General features: G+C 37.1%; 2 protein-coding genes across 2 annotated transcripts; both read right to left on the bottom strand.

The window, feature by feature from the left end:
- Positions 1-2401: 2401 nt before the first annotated feature.
- On the bottom strand, positions 2402-7949 carry LOC139696022 (uncharacterized). The gene is made up of 4 exons (XM_071594637.1): positions 7735-7949; positions 5868-6194; positions 4531-5569; positions 2402-3866 (listed from the first exon to the last, which is right to left on the bottom strand). Exons 1-4 carry the CDS (start codon positions 7792-7794, stop codon positions 3349-3351), a joined length of 1944 nt encoding a protein of 647 aa, XP_071450738.1. The 5' UTR covers positions 7795-7949; the 3' UTR covers positions 2402-3348.
- Positions 7950-8315: 366 nt separating this feature from the next.
- La (La autoantigen-like) lies at positions 8316-22121 on the bottom strand. The gene is made up of 8 exons (XM_071594610.1): positions 21925-22121; positions 21683-21856; positions 19091-19273; positions 18783-18928; positions 18566-18680; positions 17626-17877; positions 12238-12628; positions 8316-8640 (listed from the first exon to the last, which is right to left on the bottom strand). The coding sequence occupies exons 1-8, from the start codon at positions 21991-21993 to the stop codon at positions 8570-8572; spliced, it is 1401 nt and encodes a 466-aa protein (XP_071450711.1). The 5' UTR covers positions 21994-22121; the 3' UTR covers positions 8316-8569.
- Positions 22122-22412: the final 291 nt, after the last annotated feature.

Below are 22412 nucleotides of genomic sequence, written 5' to 3'. Positions count from 1 at the left end.
GAGGTATCTCGATCCCTACTTGAGGTGCTTTGTGGAGGACACTTTGAGTGAGTACGCCGTCCGTCGGATGGGACGTTAAACTGCGGATCCCTTGGCGCCTTTCGTAAAGAGTAGGCTAATGCCGACGCCGGGTTTCTCTCCACCCTTCATCCTTTCCTATCCATCCCCTATGGCGCAAATGACCTTAGCTGTCGGTCGCCTCCCCTCAAAACTACTACTATCAGGGTAGGGGGGCCAGTTCCTATCCCTGTGCCGTTTATGGTCAGGAAGATCTGGTACCCGAAAAATCACATAGCTAGGGTGGAGCTGTAGGTGCCCATAGAGCCTTGCCCGGGAAACGAACACGGGCCCTCCGGGTTCGTTTCCCGCCGCCCGGTAGGCCAACACTCTGCCTCTAGACTACCGCGACCCACTGGCAATTTAAATATTCTCAATATCACTGGCTCACTTCATCCATATTTTTCCTATGCAAGGGGAGGATCCTTCCAAATTGCTTCCCCTACCGTGCATTGATTGAAAAGGATAGTTATTATTCAGGACTTCTCTTTGGAAGAATAACTACAGAAAAGCTCGGAATATTATGGTTTTTCATACTACGTGGGGTTTCTAGCATTGGGGCAAACAGATGAGTATAGTTAGAATCGACACATGTAAAATATAAATCAATAGGAACGAGCTTCTCTTCTTTGCGAAGTATAGTTTAAATCGAAATATGCAAGGCTGTTTGTAAATACTTCTTTCGATCATTTCACAACCTTATCAATATCTTAATTGGAAATGGAAAAATAGCGTAATAGAATGTGGTGTATTGAATCCCCAAGTTGTCAGCACTGCATATAAACGAGTTTCACTGATGTAGAAATAAGTCTCCATTCTTTAAAATTATCTGAGAGGGAGCGTATTATAACTTAAACACGCTATTTTTGTGTGTCATTCCATTTAATTACTCTTAGATGACGGGTAATACTTCCCCATCTTGGTCTTCTAGACTTGATCTCGAGGCTTTAATAGTTTTGAATTCCTCATCAAATTTCAGAAGCAGATAGAAGGGGGACCCTAGGCAGAGACTTCCACGGACTACAGGCCATTTTTACAAAGTAATGGCTTCTCTATTCTAGGCGAAAAATTCCTTTCTTAGGTTCACTAATATAAGAATAGAAAAATAACTGGATTAGGTATATTTTTGTATTGTGTTAAGACTTCTTCATGGATGTAGAAGAGTATGTTTGGAGTAGAACTAAATATATCATGGGAGCTTTTTGCAGGATGCAATGCGCCAGTTCCAACTACATTGAACTCAGTAGACCTCAACACTTCTTTCCTTTAATAATGTACGACTGTCATGGATAAGTTATTGATAATTTATAAAATTTTCTACAGCACACTTGTCACCTGCAGCCACTTATACTCAAGTCCATGAGTCACTAGAGCTAATGAGTAATCTCAAGAAAAATGGCTGCCTTACTGAAAGTGAAGAGCCCTACTTATTCAATGCATGGAGGGCAAACATTCACTCTCAAGTATTATAACCATGTAAAATTTCTGCTTGGTATTGGAGGAAAATCCTATCATGGCCAATTAATTGTAACCATTGGCAACAATTGGTATACAACGGCCTACAGTCACCTTCAGGCAAACCTAAGTCATCACAATGCCTTTCACTACACAGAATTGTTCACCATCATGGGTGGTTACAAAAAAAATTATCATGATAGCTGTAAAAAGAGACGTTTCAGGCGTGATATGGTGGAATATCATGATTAATTAAAAATAGCAATTTTCCACAAAAATAAAATTTAATGCGACCGGTTTCAATGTTACTACATCATCATCAGGTGATAGTTAAACCTCAGAGTCCAGTTCCCCTCTTTTCCTCCACCCTCCCCTTACTTGCCTTTAATCATATATATACTGGACTCTGAGGTTTAACTATCACCTGATGATGATGTAGTAACATTGAAACCGGTCGCATTAAATTTTATTTTTGTGGAAAATTGCTATTTTTAATTAATGATAGCTGTAGTTTGATAACATCAGTTAACTTTAAAAACTCTGCGGAAAGAAACGAAGAACATGATCATTGCCCTCTAGTTAATTGAGCATTCAATGATCTTGAATCCAACCTGGTCTCACCAGTCTAGTATCAAACTTGCAATTAGCACCAGCAAGCAAAAGTGTCCAGTCCCATCAAAAAACTTCTTAAATTTTTAAAACAATTGGCATACTTTTATTTAATACTTTAAGGGTACCAAGCTACTGCAAATGACAACTGTAACAGCAAACTTATTCACAAACTTCCTTAGTGAAAAACAATAACTGGAATGAACTGTTATAGCTTCCCCAAAACAGAGAAGTGAAAATCATTATAAATTGTTAGATAATCATCTGAATGCTTATCACCTAAAAATATAAATGTCCCAACCTTTTCTTTCACTTTCTGTGGTTACCTTTGCCAATAACCTTTCCCATAATTCTGATATTTTAAAATCATTTATTTCAATTAATATAAACATTTGTAGTGTGTCTTTACAACATAGATAATCCAATTATGAAGAGATATAAAAGTTTGAAAGCATACAAATAAACAATAATTATGACAAAAAGAACTATCCACGAGCATCATAAAAATTATATCACATAGACAAAAGGGATAACTTGCATTCAAGCAGCCTTGAGTATTGGAACAATGGAATTAGATGCGATCAACAAACATACATGTATATGTAAATATATATCTTATCCAAGAAAACACCAGTACTAATAAATAAATACAAAGTTCAATAAAGAAAACATCACAGACTTCAGTAGTACCTTAGCATATATAAATGTATAAAACACAATTGAGCTGAATGATTCTTAAATACTATTCCAACCAGCACAGAAAAATGTTTCCTATGGGGAAAGGGCTCTCATTTGATGAATTTCTCAAGAATCTTTCAGTTAGATTCAATTTATCCGTTCAAATTTTATATTTTAATGCCCAAATAGACTAGAAAGGAGATGAGGTGAAGTAAAAGTTTCTGGAATGTGCAAATGAATGAAAAGGTGAATTTGGAATCTTAACAATGGATAAGTAAATAGCGCTTGATAAACTGTAAATGAATACGTGCATGAGGTGCCTTGGGAGGAGCTGAAAGAAATTGCATACAATCTAGGCCATGAATTATTCAACTGAAATTGATAAGAGGCGATAAATGCTCCCAGAAAAAATGGGAAGTTCATTAAGAGAAAATGAAATTGAGAATGGTAGCAGTGGCTTGCAAAAGTACCATTGTTGACTTTTAATTGCACAAAACATTAGAACGAACACAAAAGCACCTTCTGATAGAAAATGACGAGTTAACAATCTCAGATGGCATGAGCAACGACAAATCTTGGCTGCCTCTCTTGACCAGGAGCAGATGATTGTACTGTTGTTAACTGTGACACTTGAGCACTCGTTGCTGGCAATAGTAGTGACAGTCCAATGGGTCGCGCAACTACAGTTTGCCTTTGTAAGTCCAACACTGGAGCAGCAGAAATATGAGTGACTTGAGAAGGCTGAACAGAAGGGGAACATGGAGTGAGTGTAGAATTAAGAGGTTGACAGCTTAGTCCAAAAGCTTTGATTGCATTTTCCATAGCCCTGGCGTCATCCACAACCACTTGTGGTTTTTCACAATATGAAATGCTGCTTGTCCTCCTCAAGTCTCTTGCATGCCGCCGAATGTGCTTTGCTAGATGATCCGAACGCATGAAGCGTCTCTCACAAACATGGCATCCAAATTTCTTTTCGCCTGTGTGAACACGTTTATGTCGGGACAATTCATCAGACCTTGAAAAGCGACGTTCACAGCCATCCCAAGGGCAAGCAAATGGCTTTTCCCCTACAAAAGAAGGAAGAAAAACACAAACTTAAAATCTATCTCAAAAAGAGCAAATATTAAAAGACTAATGAAGGATCTCAGGTTTTCCCAGCGTATGGTATTCAAGAAGTTCTCTCGGGTTTCCCACCTGGTCAGGTTGCAGTACACCGACGTTTCGAAGGCTGACTCTGCCATCGTCTTCTGGGTGAACTTCACCGACGATGGCAGAGTCAGCCTTTGAGACGTCGGTGTACTGCAACCTGACCCGGTGGGAAACCCAAGAGAACTTCTTGAATTAAATGACTAATTCATCACAATGCCATTTTAAAGTGTAGGATACAGGATGGACACTATCCAAAAAAATTACATCCACAACATGTATCTGACAACAGGTCACAAGTCATAACATTTAACAGTTAACTTTACATTTTGAATCACATAACCAATGAATGTATAGGTAGTCACAAAATAAATAATTAAATGAGAAACCAAGATAACTAAGGAAACATGAATGGGGAACACATCATTGATTTTATGAACCAGCAATAAATAAATGGCAATGACAAAAAAAGATAAACTGCCCAGGCTGCGCAACATGGTAAAATTTAATTAAAAATTGATCTGGCCAGGACAACATGTTTGTTAAACAGAAAAAGGAAAAATGTTTGTCTGTAACGATGCTTACCTGTATGCGTTCTCATGTGGGCCTTCAGATGGGATGACTTAAAATAGTTCTTTCCACAGTCTTTGTGCTCACACCCATATACCCTCCTCCTGGGATCCATGGTTGCCTGGCCATCCTTGATTGAAGTACTGTTATCTCCAGGCAACTGTTGACTGCTGGGTGACTGCACTTGGTTGGTTTGTGGTGAGATGATTATTGATGACAAGAGAAATGATGTGAATGACTTCCCCTTTGAACAGACAAGCTGGCCACTTGCACCGCATGCATTTCCCTGCTGCCCTCTTTCAGTCAGTACAAACTGTGCTAAACCAGTTGACGTGGGGATTAGGGTTGGAGCAGGAAAGAGAGTTGCTGTTGCATTGGCACCTGCTCCTGGGGCCACAATCACTGCCTGAGTAGGGTACATAGTTCTCGAAATCACAGTTGATTTTGGAGCAATAGCAATTGGCTGACTATGATGATGAGTACTTGCTTTGTTTTGCGTAGTTGGCTGAACGTGACTCTGATGACTGACATTATCATTAATACTTTTCATGGGGTTTGTAGTAGTTGAAGAGGGTCTCCCACTGCACTCCGTTTTGGTAATGAGGGGACATTGACTATGCTGTATATGAGAAGGGACAACATCCTCAATTTTTGGGGAATTCGCTGGTTTCGCTGCATTTGAAATTAAGGCATCAGTATGGGAAGCAGGATCTCTGTATGTGTCTTTGGTGGTGACATATATTTGATCCTGGCTAACACTCGACCTGCTCCCAACACATTTGACTTTAGACAAATTGCCTTTCGTCAATATCTCAATGCGACTACAGTCTACGTCCCACATATCCTTCCTCTCCTTAATTACTTCCGGGAATGTGTGCCCGGCAGAACCGCAAACAATAGGGTGTTCACATTCGGACGATGGCTTCTGAGCACTAACAGATGATGGAGAACAAGTTCCATCACGATGCGCTCTCATTATGACTGACACTGGCATTGATGTAACTTCTGGATGTCCCGGTGCAGGTGAATGGGGTGGAGTAACTGAGGGACTCAACTGTAAAATAAAGAGAATTTTCCACATATAGTTATACAATTCAAAACGAACTTCCCTATTAGTTAACAATTATCACTAACACTGTAGATTGGATTAAAAGACTTCCTCAAATAACAAATGAGAGGTGTTACTGAACTAAAATAGGCCAATATCTGTGCTTCAAGAGTATGCAATTATGTTTTCATTATCATACTCTGATGATTGATGATGAAGTAATCGCAAATTAATGCAATACTAACAAGACATGCTTCGGGGAGGAGAAGAAACAGTCTAAAGACATTAATTTGTAATGTCTCACCTCAGATAACTGATAAGGATCTGGTAGTAATTTCCTTTTTTTCTGCTCAGGTTCAGCATCCCACTCTCCTTCAGAATCAGATGGTTGAGGGGTAGGCAAAAATCCAACCACATTAATGTGATTTTCAGTTAGGCCCAAAATTCTCTTTCCCCTGACTGCAGTATCCATGCCTAACTCTGGCACTTGAGAAACATTCTCCACAGCTACACTATCTCCAGACCCGTGTGACATTTTTGGATCATTACACCTTCGAACATGTAAACCTTCAAAATTCGAGATTGACAGCAATGTATTCACGGCATCCAAGTCAACAGAATCATGGTGGACCTGAAAAGGGAAAACAAATCATTATATCTAGTGCAAAAACCAGGTGAATTAATGGTTTAATTAATGTCTAATTAGTTACATTGTCAAATGGCTAAATTCAACAGGCTACTTAAACAATCGCAGTACAGGAACCGCCACAATAAATATCTTTATATTTTCCTAATATTAACAACTAAAACTGAGTATGGGTTAGAATGTCCCATGTGTCTCAGAAATATACATATTTCCTCTTATTAATTGAATACTAAAATGACGTTTTTATGACAAATTCGAGTAAAAAAGGGAATGGTATCCCAAGATTCACTAATTAGCAACAATACATCTTTACAACGTTATATGGATCGTAACACCGGCGATGATCTATTGGTAGGCAAGAAAATGAAAGATACGCTTCATGAAATATTGAGCGAGACAGACTTGTTCAGTACTTTTCCTAATGAGAAAAAAGCAAGGTAAAACCATAACTGTCGTTCAGCGATTAGCTCGTCGGCAGTCATCTATCGTTCAATGTATCTTGAGTACTAAGTGCCATGAAGTGTATGGGCTGACGAGACCTTGCGAAGTTGTTCACGTATTACATTCATCATGAAGGGAAAACTAAAAAAAATAATGAGGACTACGTTTAATCATGAAAAGTACATACTCTTTGACGAGCGCGTATCGAATGACAATGGCAATACGGCAATAATTAACAGAAAAAAAATTAAAATTTGAGACCATTGCACTCGCTCTGAAATTTAAAAAGGAATTTGGAACTCGTTTCTGGAAAAAAGATCATCGTAAATAACACAACTTGTAAATGTCTGTCAAAAAACAAAGATAAATGAGTTTCAGACCAGGGGTCATCTACCATGATTATGGTGAATCATAAAATTAACATACAGGAAACATCATTGTGATGATACATCGACTTTAGGTCTGGATGATTCCCGGAGAAACCCTAAGCTCATGCGCCGCGATTCACGCCCCCTTTCCCCAGTTTATTCAACCGACCCCCACCCCTCTTCACATCGAGTTCCCGTGGTGTTCACGTGAACACAGCGTGTTGTGCAGCTGAGAGCGCTGCGGAAAGAACACATGGCCGGGGTAATCGCGAAAAAATTAGGCAGGAAAGAGCACAGTCACCAGCAATCAGATAACTATTTTGATAGATTCGAAGTCGGATGTGAAAATAAGGGCAGCTAGCAATACATTGGCGCAAATGAATCATTCAATGCACACGTGATTTAAATAAAAAAGATATTCTTCTGTAAGCATTCTTGATGAAATAACTGGACAGAAAGAGCGAGAGAAACAATAGTAATAACCTACATCGCAGTCGAACATACCAAGTATCACTCTTAATACAGTAGGTCTTATTTTACGGCAGGGTGTACGTGCAGATGATCCCCACTGTCGAAGCCCACATGCAAGTTAATGTTATGCTACGGTCAGAAATTTGAACCTAACAATTGTGTATTTCTGGTGGGACCAGAGGCGGGATAACTATATTACTTAAGAATCTATTAAAATAAACATATAATTGTAAGCTTATACTTACGGTGTATTGCGGAGGAGGGGTTGACGGCGGTGACAACACGATATCCGAAGCCGCGGACATCCTTACTTGCGAAAGATCACAGAATTACAACACGTCAAAACAAATACCAGTCGCAACGACTGGCATAAAGCACACGCTAGAAAACCAAAAATTTGGATCTAGAATTTTCTCCGCTGCAACTTCGTCATAAACACCGTTAGCGTATTCCGCGCCCAATGGAGTACGCCTCCTTAGGATGCGCTTTGCATTCTCTTACGACTCACCCGAGCGCGGGGCGTGGGCTTCAAGGGGATCGCGCGGTGGCCAATGAAACAAGGGGGCTCGCCTGCTCAAGCCAATCGAAACGTTGAAGCAACCCATACACTGTCCTCGTGATCACCGGCATGCTGTTCACGTGGACAGAGGATGTCAGGGAAGGTAGTGTACCGCCCCCAGAGGCGTGATCGGCCGGGTGACGTCACTTCACTTACGTCATGATGTTTACAGAGGAAAGGCTTGGAGCGGTCGATAAGCCTAGCATTATAGTGTCTTGGTCGTTCGAAACAACAGGGCGTTATCAATGCAACAAATGAAAGACTATAGGCTCTCCATGAACTTTATTTACAGTTGTACAGAAATTGTACAAAATATAGCTAAGGTTTGCACAATAGTAATCTGTGGCAGAACACTTGCAACAAAAAATCTCGAGTGAGGATGCTTACATCGTCCTGTTCATTTCAAATATATCCATTCACACAAAACGAACACTGAAAAATGACAAAAATTATAAAAATATTTCACTCATGTCCTAGGATTGGAATCTGAGAGCTAAAATAACAGCAAATGGACTGCCACTTCAGTGTCTTCTTTTGTGAGACGGGCCACCTTCCCAATTGTGTTTCCTTTTACCACCTCTGCCACCGCGTCCTAGAATGAAATTATAACATAAGGAATTGTTCGGGGAAGCAATAAATAAAAATATACATCCGTAGCATTTCGTGGAGAATTGATTTATAACAGCCATTTCACGCCCAAATTGTAGGTTGGACTTAATTGTAATCCGCGTAAGCGAAAAGAGAGGGGGAATGACGAGGAAAGAGATACAAAAGAGGGGAAGAGACGCGACACGCAAATCCCTAATAACCAATCCGCCCGTAGCTTCGCCACTCCTATAGATCGATTCACGAGCAGTCAAGTGACCATAACAGAGATGAAAACACTGCGTTGAATCGAAATGTTGAGAGAACCTCAATACTGGATTTCAACAACGAGAGCGCTACGCACAACCTGTCAATTACAACCAAATACTACGTAAATGCATTTTATATTGTGTAAACACACTTCAAATTTGTACATCGCATCTAAACTTAGCTGCAAAGACCAACGATAATGAGTTACCCAGAAATTCGTCGATACACCATTATGATACCTGTGATTTGAAAGTCAAGGAAAAATATGCCTTAAAACCACAAAAAGATTTTTCCTTTCAACAAGTTACCATCTGCATTACGTGAGTATAAAAGTGCATGTCCTTTCAATGTAAAATTGAGAAGGTTATCAGGCAATTAAAATGTACACTATTTCTTAAGCGATATTTTTCATGTATTACCGATTACAATAGTTGTATAATACGGTTGTTCCCCCTTGAATTCAACTAATTTTATTCCATCATATTTTCTCCGGATAATATTACTAATTATTGCCTTATTTGCTATACAATGCAAAGAATAAATAACAGGAATCACAATTTTGTCATGTTAACCTTCCAATTGCCTATCGCGTCCAGTATTGTACCACTTATGTCCAGCTACTTCGGAAGACAATAGTTAAATGTGGGACAGATTTCTATTTTTGTCTAGTGGCATAAAATTTTCCAATTTAATGTGGCCATCCAATGTATTTAGAACTAACATGAAATGTGTAGTGCTCTACTTACATTAAAATGGGTGATTTCATACCAGTAGTAATTTGTATATCACAGGTCCTCAAAAGGTGACTTTAAAATCTTACAAACGAAGGTGAATGGTCTGTAGAAGACCATAATAATACCTCTACTCTGGATGAAAAATTTAATATAATCTTTGATGTGTTCCTATATCAGATTAATGCCCGTTTTCCATTAATCATTTAAGAGTAGATCTTCAAATAATGAGCAAAATATAAAACATGGGTAACCCCAGAAATAAGGCTAATGTCAAATCAACTCAAGGCAATGCAAAATGTGAAATTTCTACAGGGCCTTACGTTCAATATGCTAATTTAAAAAATAAACAGCTATAAGCTAATATTTGGAAATAATTCTGTCACAGTGTTCATTAGTCTGACATACACCAAAAAAAGCCATAACCTATATATGATTTTAGCATTGCAGAAGTACAGTTCTATTTCACCTCTGTGAGTATCATTTCTACTGATATGTTAAGCTGAAGTAACACAGTGGACTTCTGAAACAAGTTAAAATGAACCTGGGCACACACGCATTTGTGAAATCTGATAATTTATGAGCTCATCCTACAATTCATCACCAAAAGGTCACTTTCATGCCTGACGCATTCCTTTCTCTCAAATTCCCACTGATGGTATAGCATGACCCTCCAATCAGTTAAAATTTAAACCATTCACTGTGGAACTCAGGAAACCTAATCCCCACATTCAGAGAAAAGGAAGGGCATCATGTCTCAGTAATCTTTATTATTCCCAAAATAATAAGAACTAAATAATACAAATAATCTAGATTAACTGTTTAATAAATGGAAAATTTTTATTAATTTATTTCCAAGAACATAATTTTAATACCGTTTCCAAGTATCATAGCACACCACAGAGAGGATGAAAAGCTACATTTACAGCAACCTTCAGTGCAAACAAAGTATGTCCATAGCAGCAAAAGGGCTAAACATGCCAAAATATTGAAAAGGACCATCAATTAAGCCAATTATGAACAATCATCAGCCTTTCCCCTTGAATTTTCATTCAAATGTGCTCAAAATTAGATTTCCACCTTGTCGTGCTTAAAACTTAGCAATTTTTTGCAAGAATCCTAAATTTTTAACTGGTTACTTAAGAGCATACTTGGGTGTTAATTTCTTTGATTGAGCCTTTTTAGCACACCAGTTTATCAAAACCAGAAGTTCAAAAAAACTATACGAGCAGTTTTAACATTAGTAGTTGCCCAAGTTTTGGTTGTATAGCAGAAAGTAGTGATGCCTGGTCATCAACGGAAAAGGGAATATCAGACAAAAACATTCAATTCAATGAATGAATATAAATAAAAATGTTACAAGACAACCAATAAACAAAAATAATCAAATGTGCAAAAATATAGCTATATTATTCAATATTGCCCTCCAAATATTATGCAATTAATCCAAACTGCAGAAGACCAGGTGCTTTCCAAGGGCCAGAAAGTCGGCCATTATATCAAGTAAATATATGATACTTTGTGTTCTTTGAATTATTTGGTCTCCATTCCAAGATCATCATAAATGATCATCATATCATAGATCATGATAAATGGGAAGAGATGGAAAACTATATGAAAGTGAAATGCTTTGCAGGCAACCAACGTGACATAGGATTTCCCCTGAGCCTACCTAACACATTACCCTACACTTTATTTGTCAAGATAATGTGACTGCAGAGATTTACAAGATAAAGGATGAGAGAGATACGCATTGAGGACAAATTTTTAAGAATGGACATATACGACAGCAATAAATGAAGTAGTGAAAGAGTTAATTTTCCAAAACAATGAGTAACAATTAGGGTTTTTCAGTGTTTACTTAAACAGATGATGCCATGAAGGTAATGTATGCATGTATGGCAATTTTCATGGCTACCTCTAGGCACTCCAAATATGCACAAAAAGCATAAACAATCAAGCCCAGAAGAAACAAAATCACACTTTTGGTTGGGCTTGAGACAATATATGCCTTAGATGGTACATTAAAATCTCCCTTCTCAAAAAAAAGGAAGTACATGCTTGCAATTCCAGATATTACTAGAGGTAATTTATTGTTTAATTTCTATGATTTGGCATTCATCTCAATACCAACTCAAGAGGGCCAGCAGAATTTGTAGCATACTAGAAAAAAGTTATGGGAATGGGAATATGAGTATGCTGGAGAGCACATCCATATCCTCTCCATTCAGTTCCTACAAAACTTAATCACCACTAGCCAATTCATGGAGTGATGAACATAAATGATAAATTGAAATGTAATGAAATAATTGACTTTGTAATTCCACACACTTTATCTAAAAAACACGACCCAGGTTTCGACGTTGAACGTCATCATTTAAATAACGTGTGTGGAATTACAAAGTCAATTATTTCATTACATTTCAATATGTTATGCAAATTCCACAAAGTTACGCCTGAGACAACAAATTTTATAAACGATAAATATTCAAAGGGAAAAATGACACCACAGTTACATGGATATTAATTAGTAATCAGAATGATTAATCAATAAAACTAAATAAAAAAAACAGTACCTGACAGATACCACACTATGCACTTACCTCTGCGCATTCCACCATGTCCTCCCCGCTTTCGATTTTTGCCAGTGGACATTAATTTCTTCTCCCTTGCTCCTTTTGCTTTTTCTAAGTACTCGTCTTCTTCACTACCTTTCAAAACACGAATGCTTACTAGAGCATCACACACTTCTATGTGAGACACTTGGCTGTCTTTGTCCACGTCCTTTTCCCCATCTCCACTTCCCTCCTCCATCACTTTTTCACTGCCCTCCTCTACATCTTCCTCCATCACTTTTTCACTGGCCTCCCCCCCTTCTTCAGCATCATCCCCTTTGCTTTTCTCCTTGTCCTTTTCAACACCATTGACTTCATCAGCCTCAGGTGATTTAGATTTCTTGCCACTTTCTGCTACTTCTTTGGCCCTCTGTACAAGCTGAATAAAATATTTAAAAAAAACATTGTATGATAAGAACATCCTGTTAGTGATAAGGGTCAATCTAAAATCATGCTAATGAAAATGGGCATTTTTGTGCTAGTAAATGTAACATACAAAATACATAATAGGCCTTGATGGTGGGACTAGGTCCAGTTGCTTGTGACTTATGAGATTTTTTTTACTGATTTAAATACTGTACTATGGTCAACACAATAGCAACATTTTAGATTGAAGTTATGATTAGACCATTAGAGCCCAACATTAAGACCAACCCATCATATTTAAGATTGCATTTAAAATTGAAAACATTCTAAGCTTAAACATCTTTGACACAATTGAATTTAATGCCCAAGATATTTCAATTCTGATTTTCCATTCTTTATGCACCATTATATAAACACCATTCATACAGAATGGTATCAAAGGATTTTATTTAACAGTTCTGTATTCTTTCTACCTCCCCTTATTATGACCAACATGTCTAACTTTGGCTGCCTAATGTTCTCCCCTCCATCACAGTCTTCAACAATCCATCCTGTTTTAAAATAACCTGAATTCACCTTACTTGCCTCCATTGGATATCTCCCGGCAATCCTCTATCATATATCAACATGCCTAGAACTTGTGCATTTGTTTTCCTTTCCATTTGTTTGAACTTTTCCAACATTCTTCAAATCCAAACTCAAAAGCTGCCAATTTATGCTCATTTTGCTTTGAAGACTGTATTTCTAAAGCACAAATCATTGTTTATACCAAAGTTTAAATGAGCCTACTTTAATATCTTTTTTCAACATCCTTGCCATAAATACTGTCCCTCCTTGTGAAAGCTTCTTTGCCTCATAAAATTGATCTCACAACATCCCTTATATTGTGAACCTTGTTTCAAGACACTTTCCACTGATTAATTTTACCCTATTTTAACGCTTTACTTAGCTTTCCTATTTCTTGAAAAATTCATAACCTTTGTTTTGTTTACATTAGTTCTCATCTCATACCTTTCAAACCAATTTTCTAAAGCACTTCGCAAGGAATGCAACCCCGCTGGTGCCTATTCAGCTGAAATTTGATCATCCGCAAACATAACCAATTTTTTTTTAATGCCCAGTAGACTGTCATGCCTAGTTCCAGTTCTTACCTATGACTCTTTTACCATTTCTTCCACACACACATTGGAAAGCACCAGCAATAATGGACTACGCTGTCTTATCCTTCATCCTAACACTGCTCGTACTGACTCTCCATTTACCACTTGCACCTGAGGAGTCTGAGACATGTATGTGTAGCTGATTAGCCACCTATCCCTCCAATCTGCCTCTATTTTCTGCAACAGATTCATTAATTTTAACCAATTGACTATACTGAATGCCTTCACAAATCTACAAAACAAACAAACACATCCTCATGGTAGTATATGTTCTTCTCTATTAGTAGCCTCATTACTGCTACAACATCACATGTGCCTCTCCCCTTATTAAACCCAAGCTGACCATTCCCCAAGTAATCATTTACCGTGCACCCCATCCTCTTATATCCCAATTTAACTGAATGCAAAATCAAATTTTGTGTTCAATAGTCCTCACTATGGCTGCCTTTCCCTTTTTAGGATGGAACTAACACTAATCTGACCATATTTTCTGGCCAAATTCCTCCTCATTAATGAGCCTATAAAAACTCAGCTTTCCATGCTTCTCTGATTTCCACATTACCCTTCTCAGTAGTTTACCAGGAATGTTAACCAACCTTACATTCTTATTTGATTTTAATTCCCTTAGTCATCTTCTATCTCGAAATCAAGTCTACCGGGGGTTGAGATGGTGCGGCGGCTTTCATACTGGCTTCCTACCCAGAGGGCTCGGGTTCAAATCCTGGCGGTGTTGAATATTTTTCAGTGGTATCTCGATCCCTACTTGGGGTGCTTTGTGGAGGGCACTTTGAGTGAGTACGCCGTCCGTCAGATGGGATGTTTAGCTGCAGAACCCTTGGTGCCTTTCGTAAAGAGTAGGCTAATGCCGATGCCAGGTTTCTCTCCACCCTTCATCCTTTCCAGTCCATCCCTAATGGCACAAAGGACCTCAGCTGTCGGTCGCCTCCCCTAATACTATCAAGTATACCTGGATCTATGGTATCTCCATACCTAATATCTTTACCATGTAGATCCTCTATGCATTCCCTCCATCCCTTATGAATCTCTCATGGATTAATTTCTAATTTTCCCTTAAATAATATGCTTGGATTTTTATTTCCTAAACTGATTTCATCTTGTACCTTCCCGTACAGCAAAGGAATTCCACCTTTCCATGGTAGATTTACTACATCCGTGTGATGTCTTCCACCAAGCTTCTTTTAGCCTGTTAGTTATTCACCTCAATTTCCTATTTATTTTTATTCACTAACTGTTTACTTTCTTCCACCTAATTCTGTGTATACAATCTTCCATTTTCTTCTCTAGTATCTTCCTTTACATTTCACCTGAATCCATGGCATCCTTGCCCTTTCTCCTTAAATATATTCCTTAGTTTCATTTGCTGCTTTCATTATCCATTTTTTTGACACGTCGCAATCTTTCTTTTAATGTTCCCAGCTCCCTGTTCCACCAATAAATTTCACAAAAGCCTCCCAGTATTCCTTTCTATTCTTCTTGGTTAATGCTTCTAGATTCCCTTTCCCCTATTTCTAGTGATTTCAACCCCTATAGACCTATTTCGGGCCCAAATATTCTCTCTAAAATCTTTAAAAGAGCCATGCATACATAACGTGAGTCATAATTTGATAGATTCAATCCAATTTCTGCATCCCAACAGAGTTTAGGAGTGGAAAGTCCATCTTATCCACTGGATATTAAGGACCAGATAGAATAATTAACTCCCTTGAAAATAAAAAGAAAAATCTATAACTATTTTTTATTTTGTCCATTTTTGGCCATATCAGTCATGATTGGCTATTTTTAAGAAGGAAAGAGATACTTCACTGGATTGTTTCATGTATGATATTTTTCCAAGTCAACACAAAGAAGACTATTCACATTGGAATGTCAAACTGTAACTAACACAATGGTAATGCATGCTCAATGACATTTATACATCTATGGAAAAAAAACATTCTTGGGGAACCTTGAAGAGCTGGTTTCAAAATGGAGTGAATGCAGCAGTTTTGAACTGAGCACCAATACATGCTTGAAACATGCACAGAGTGTGCCACAGAGCTAAGGCCCATGAAATCTTGGCATACTATGCATATTTATCATTGCTTTTGCTGCCACTGGAGGAATTAATGTTGATAATAATAAGTATAACAGTTGCATGAATAGAAATTCCCTCAAGTCTAACCAGAAAATCTTCTACTATATGAAACTAACTAATTACTTTAACCTCGACACACAGCTATATGAATTTTCAAAATTACTCATGGACAGTAATTTCCACTAGAAAAATGAGGGCATGCCACACATTACTATCATTATTTTAAACCATATTCATAGAAGGATGAAAACAAAACACGTTTTGGCAAGATACAGCAGCACTTCCCTTTAAAAGCCTTTCACAGACCACCTGATTAACATGGCTGAACTGTTTGCATTACAATAGTCCAGATTAGTGTATTCACTTTATTTAAATGTGGAGATCCTATTTGTGTTATTTTTGCCATAAATCTTTCTTGATTTCACTTTAAATTAGTTTGAGGTCTAAATGACATAAAAGAATATCCTGACATAAAGGTAAGATGCACAGTTTCCATTCTGAAAAAGGTAAAGGCTACTTCATGGAAGTACTACAAGACAATAAGTTTGATTTCGCATGCAACTAAATTGGTTATCAGGATGATTAACAAGAAGATTGAGAGCAGGGCAAATGATTAATTATGGGATAATCAGTTTTGGTCCAGGAAGGGGTGATGCACATGTGATGCCATTGCAGTAATTGCTATGTTTTGAACCAATATGGTCAAAGTGGTGGGGACATAAGGAGAAGAATTGTTATGCAAAGAAACTTTCTCAAGGAGGAAACATATGACAGGGACATTGAGTAAGGATGTTAAGAAAAGGCTTATCAAAACTTTGATATGGGACATAATGATACTTACTAAGTGGAAACATGGTATAAGAAGCATGACAATAGGCATAGATTGGAGGCAAATGAAATGTGGGTAAGGAGGACAGAAAGTTTAGTGGACAGAAAGGAAAACAAATAAGGTGCCAGGTATGGTGGTGGGGACAAGAAGGGATTTCTGGGAGATATCTGATAAGACAGAAAAAGTGGATGCAAGGCATATTGATTGGCAATGGTTTGTTGAGGACTGTGACAGAGGGGAGAATGTTAAGAAAATGAAGAAGGTGCAGAAATAGGATAGGCATGTATGATGGAGTGAAGGAAGGAAGTATACATAGATGAAGAGGGGGCTGTTGTAGATAAGGATGAGGGGTTATGTTTTGTTAAGAGAAACAAGATATTTATTTGGTAGTTGTGTCCATCCAAAACCTACCTTAACAAGTAGATTACCTAAAATAATAATTATGTTATGTTTATGTTTCCATTACTTGCTCTTATTTTATAGGCTTCAAGCATGATTAATTACACTTTCTGATCATTATGCAGATAGAGGCAAATTTAAAAAAAACTGAAAGGAGAGAGTTATTTAGATAAAGGCTTTGATGGCATAATCACTGTCATCTGATGTTCCTCTCCACTCACAGTTTGTGGTTTCTGAGTAATGGCATTACTCCCTCTAACTAAATCGAAAGGCACAACCATAGAAGTTTTGAATTTTAGATATTTAAGATTTATAACAGGCTGTTAACTCTCACATGTGCTGAAAATTTCTGGAGTTTTGTGAAGAATCCAAATTTTGCAAAGAAAGTGAAACTAAGCATAGGTGTTGGCCAATATGACCCTAATTGCTTCCTGATAATTTTCACATACATCCACCACCAATTCTTTACCCTACAGTAACCATAATTCTTAAATTCCATCCGTTTACTACACCATAATTGTACTTACAGTGACAGCTGTATCAGCTTCAGCCAAACGGATCCACCCTTCTGAATCTCCCATATTATAATCCACATAAGCCACAGTAATATTAGTGTCTTCACCTTCCTTGGCACCTTTTTTCCACACTGATGCAACTGCACTTTTGATATCTTCTCGTGTTGCATTCTTGGGAACATTTTTCATGTAAACAAGCGCTCCCCTAGGAAAACCAGAACCCTTCTCTTCCACTTCCTCATCACTCTCTTTATCATCATCATCCTGTAAGAATATAAAACCAACAATGAGATCGTTCTTTTACCTCACAAAAAAATATGGATTCTTTGAGTCGGTCATTTTCCTGGGCCAGAAGAACTAATTACACAGCTGTCAGTTGATTGACATCTGAGCAAACATTTTCCATTAGACAATGAAGAAATATAAGATGACTGGCTGATGGTCTTATTAGCAATTCATGACTAACATAAAATTTAAAAAAATAGGATGCAGTGAAAAAATTGCAATAATGCTGTTGAGTGCTGTGGAATGATTATCTAAGTTCTTAAGAAAAATAATGCAACTTTTTTAACTCCACTCAATGTTTTAATCTCACGAACTGGGTTTCTATTCATAATATCATCATCACCATATGCATATACATAAGGTTTTAGTTCTGTTGCTTAACTTACTTCAGAAATGTTGGCCCAAGACAACCAACAATAACTAATTACTACACAGGATGCCAGGAAACACACTGACTATTCATGCAAGTTTATTTGCTTATTATGAACTTCAAAATTCCCCGATTGCTCCTCGGTTCCCAGAAAAAAAAAATCGGGCTTTCCCCACGCTACCTTCTATATTGTAAGCACCATGAATGAACCAATTTTTTAAGGTAGTACAAATTTCATTCATGAATTTTGATGAGCACAGCATGTTGGGCCCAAAGGACTTAGTAAAAATACTACACCTGAGATTTCTGCCCTGCCGTCTGTGACTGTCTGTTGGTCGCTTGCTGGACTTTAGCCTTCTGCATCTTCCTTTTCTCCTCTCTTTCTTTCTTTTTATCGCTGAAGTACTCTTCCCTGAGTTAAAAAAAATGTTGACATATACACCCCAAAAACAGATTTCCATCATTTTAAGACATGATATTAAAATAAAAAAGTCACAAGTAATTGAGATCTTACTGTCTCTTAGTGAGAAGTTTCACTCCTTCATATTCTACAGTATCTTTTTTCAAAAACTCCTCAGCTTCCTCCTTGGTTGCAAACAGAACAAACACAGATCCCTTAAATATATATTCATTGGTTGCTTTATCTAAATATGATCTCATCTGAAAAGATATAAATACAATGTGTACAAGAATGACACATTTGATTAATTTAACCAAAATTAAAAAGAATTCAAATTAGTTTTTCATTGAGCATCATGCAACAAGACTGATAAGGATTAACTGTGTGACAAAGACTAAAAATTAGGCAATGATTATATTCACCTGAATATTATCCACAGTACCAAACTGACCAAAATATTCAAGGAGTTTATCTAAAGTGGCATTTTCCTTTGTGAATCCTTTGCAATAAATTGTTCTAGCCTGGACCTCTTTCATTCTGCTTTCTGTCATTGCTGGTAAGGGCTTTTCTGAAGAACGCCTTATTTTCTTTTTCTCTCCATCGACCTGAAAGAGTATATAAATTTAACTTGCTCACATGGTGCTACATATTCAGTAAAATTCCCAGAGCTATAAAACTTACTACAAGGTGGGTCGATAGTACATGGATACAAATTGGTACATTAGAAAAACCCTTGAGCATTGACCGGGGTTCCTCTCCCCATGCGGGCATAATCTTCAAAATCCAAAAGAGGATTATACGCATTATGAGCAATGCTCCTTGCGATGCACCATGTAAACCTCTCTTCAAAAGACTTGGTTTATTACCAGTACCTTGCATATATATATTTAATGTCATCTTACATGCAAAGGGTAATATTTCCCATTATAAGTCCAACCACAATTACCATAGTCACTACACAAGGACCTGCAATGACCTGCACCAACCATATGTCAGGACACACAATACTGCCCATGGGCCCAAAGCAATGGGCTTAAGGTTATTCAATAAACTTCCCCATGAAATCAAATATGAAACAAAAGTACCTGTTTTCAAGAAAAAGCTGTTTAACCTTTTAAAAAATAATATGTTCTATTCTGTAAATGAATACCTTGAATTGTCGCAATGCATCAATTCCGGCTTAAACAATTGATATGTAATTATACTAGTGTATTGGTATGTATATATATATATATATATTTATATATTGTATCTCTTCTATTGTGAAATTGTGAAAATTATATTTGACGTGTCCTATATTTGTGTATGTATGAATATGCAACAAATCTCCGGACAAATAAATGTATTATTATTATTATTATTATTGACAATTTTCCAGGTATTCTTTATGAGTATAATAAGTTTCAAGTGAAAAATACAATTTTATTTTTGAAAAGTCGAGAAGAGAAATATTTTCCAGCTCATTTGGTTACCAAATGTACAACCTGACACTTATGGTCATTTAACTATTTCTAGTGATACCCCTGTGGAAGCTAATCATTCTGTTTTCAGGTAAGATGGTTATGAATGAGAGCAGTAGTTTCTACCAATTGAATATTCTACTTCATAAAGGCAATCAAAGCTCAAGCTTTGGTAAGGGTTTTGTATTTTAGCAGAGAGAGGACTACAACATGCTCAGAATGTGAAATAATACTTTTTTGGAGAAGGAACACCTGTAGAGGACGGGCTAACCCATTGATTATTAGATATTAAGTATCTTTACTATAAGTGACTGCAGGTTAGGAAAACCAAAATAAAGAGAGATACATGATGACTTGAAAATATAAAATAAATAATCTCATAAAAAAGGAAAGTAGAACGCAATTTAAAATTAACTTAGAGACATGAATATTTTGCTTCACCTGATGCGGTAGTATAACTCCAAGGACTTTTTGTAACTGATTAGAGAAACTTGTTTGCAACATTCACACATGTTAAATTTTCAATTTAGGCTGTTACTTCAAGTTAATCAATCAGTTCTTAATTAATACAATAGGAAATGAAAGATCTATAATCTACAGTTGATTATTATAATTTTTGGAAAATTGTCGCATCAAAATTTTAGTCTGTTCTGGGTAATGCAAATCTCCTGATGTCATTCATTAAAAATAAGAATTTAACCAGTTGAAGAATAGTCCCTTGATGCATATTGCAAGACATTTTATAAACTGTAGCTGATGCTTGATCATGTTAAATCCTTATGAAAAAAATCCCAAAATAGACCTTTTCTAATATTATCAGTTAAAAATGAAGTATGTGGCAAAATCCCATTACGAGTCTGACAGCAGTTTATTGCACAGTAAAATATCGGCCTATGCAAATATGTTTCCTAAGATACTTTAGAAGATTGTGAGACTGAGGGAGATTAGTCGATATTACTTCCATCGCCTTTAAGTTTCTAAATCGGAATTAATTACTTCATAGGTTGCAGGAAATTGATCATCTTTTATCAATCACATGTAGGACAGTTACAATTTAATGGTCTTTGCACTAGCATAAAAGTGAAGCTGAGACCATCCAAACCTGATGAGCAGTTACCCCTAGTTTGTGGAGCTGATTTCATCACTAATTATGAGGCACACGTTGCCCACCACGTAACCGAGGCGGGAGAGAAATATGAATGAAGGGGACTTCGCTTGATCATACATACACTGCATTTAAAAAGCGAATTTAGTAATACCTGAAATTTTCGTTAGAAAAACCAGAAATAGTTCATTGATTATACTAGGGAAAGATTTTTGGATGTATCCACAGTACGGTTGTCCTGTTGTTTGCTGTTGCAAAGGTGTTATTAATAATAAAATTAAGTGGAAAAAATTTAAATAAAATACAGTTAATCGATGAATACCACTTCGTCATAACATTTTATACATGATGTTGCTAGAAAAGAACAGAATGGCCAAGGCGCATACAACCACTGATTTAAACATTTGACTAAGGTTAAGAAAATTAACGCATGCGTTTTTTCTACTTACTTCTATTAACTTCGATGATTTTTTAAGAGCGTCTGCTATAATATCTAGGTCTGTGGTTAAGGTCGCTAGTCTTTTAAAATTCAGCATAGTAGTAAGAGGTATCCATCCATCATCCAACTTGATTTGCTCTTGTAGAAACTTATCTCTGGGTAGGTTGAAGTCGCCAAAATAATACTGCAACAACAAAAATTGTGAGCTGCAAATTTAAACTAGACAAATATAACGCCTCTTCGACAAATTACCTCAACTTGGCGGACGATCTTCTGATCAAGTTCAGCATTACCGACTTCTTTCGTTTGCTCCATTATCATAAAACACGAATAATACTATATGAAATTGGCATAAATTTCTGATGTAACGGCGCAGAGGAAACAATGGCACACGTGCTCGTCACGTAGACCGGTTAACATGGGCCAACGCGATCGAAGAAACCCTAAGATAGAAGGACTGTTTCACGTTGCTAAGAAGTAGTCATGGGTATAGCAAATATTATGTACTACAAGACCGCTTAATGTCGATAGCGCCTCACAACGTATTACCTCTTATAGCGGTCAAAGCGGCAACTATCTAGACCAAATATTTTTATAGTTCAATGGTCCGGATGTAGGGGACTCTGTCCTTACCTGCGCCAAAGGAAATCAAGGAAATTTAATTCGAATTCTACAAATCGATTAAGTGACTCCAGTAAAGAATATTTTATTTAAATTGCATGGTTGAGTAAAATTTATAT

This window comes from Hetaerina americana, unplaced genomic scaffold, assembly GCF_022747635.1.
Source record: "Hetaerina americana unplaced genomic scaffold, ioHetAmer1.1.p SCAF_65, whole genome shotgun sequence".
NCBI classification, from domain to species: domain Eukaryota; kingdom Metazoa; phylum Arthropoda; class Insecta; order Odonata; family Calopterygidae; genus Hetaerina; species Hetaerina americana.
This window is presented reverse-complemented; position numbering and strand designations above follow the sequence as displayed.

What these genes read in the sequence shown, in the direction of transcription:
- LOC139696022 (XM_071594637.1), bottom strand. Translation starts at nt 7,794, where the DNA reads ATGTCCGCGGCTTCGGATATCGTGTTGTCACCGCCGTCAACCCCTCCT. An exon ending in CCCCTCCTCCGCAATACACC is followed by an intron (nt 6,195 to 7,734) that starts GTAAGTATAAGC and finishes TTCCCTTTTCAG; the next exon opens with GTCCACCATGATTCTGTTGA. An exon ending in ATCCTTATCAGTTATCTGAG is followed by an intron (nt 5,570 to 5,867) that starts GTGAGACATTAC and finishes TTTATTTTACAG; the next exon opens with TTGAGTCCCTCAGTTACTCC.
- La (XM_071594610.1), bottom strand. Translation starts at nt 21,993, where the DNA reads ATGATAATGGAGCAAACGAAAGAAGTCGGTAATGCTGAACTTGATCAG. An exon ending in AGATCGTCCGCCAAGTTGAG is followed by an intron (nt 21,857 to 21,924) that starts GTAATTTGTCGA and finishes TTGTTGTTGCAG; the next exon opens with TATTATTTTGGCGACTTCAA. An exon ending in AAACTTCTCACTAAGAGACA is followed by an intron (nt 18,681 to 18,782) that starts GTAAGATCTCAA and finishes TTTTTAACTCAG; the next exon opens with GGAAGAGTACTTCAGCGATA.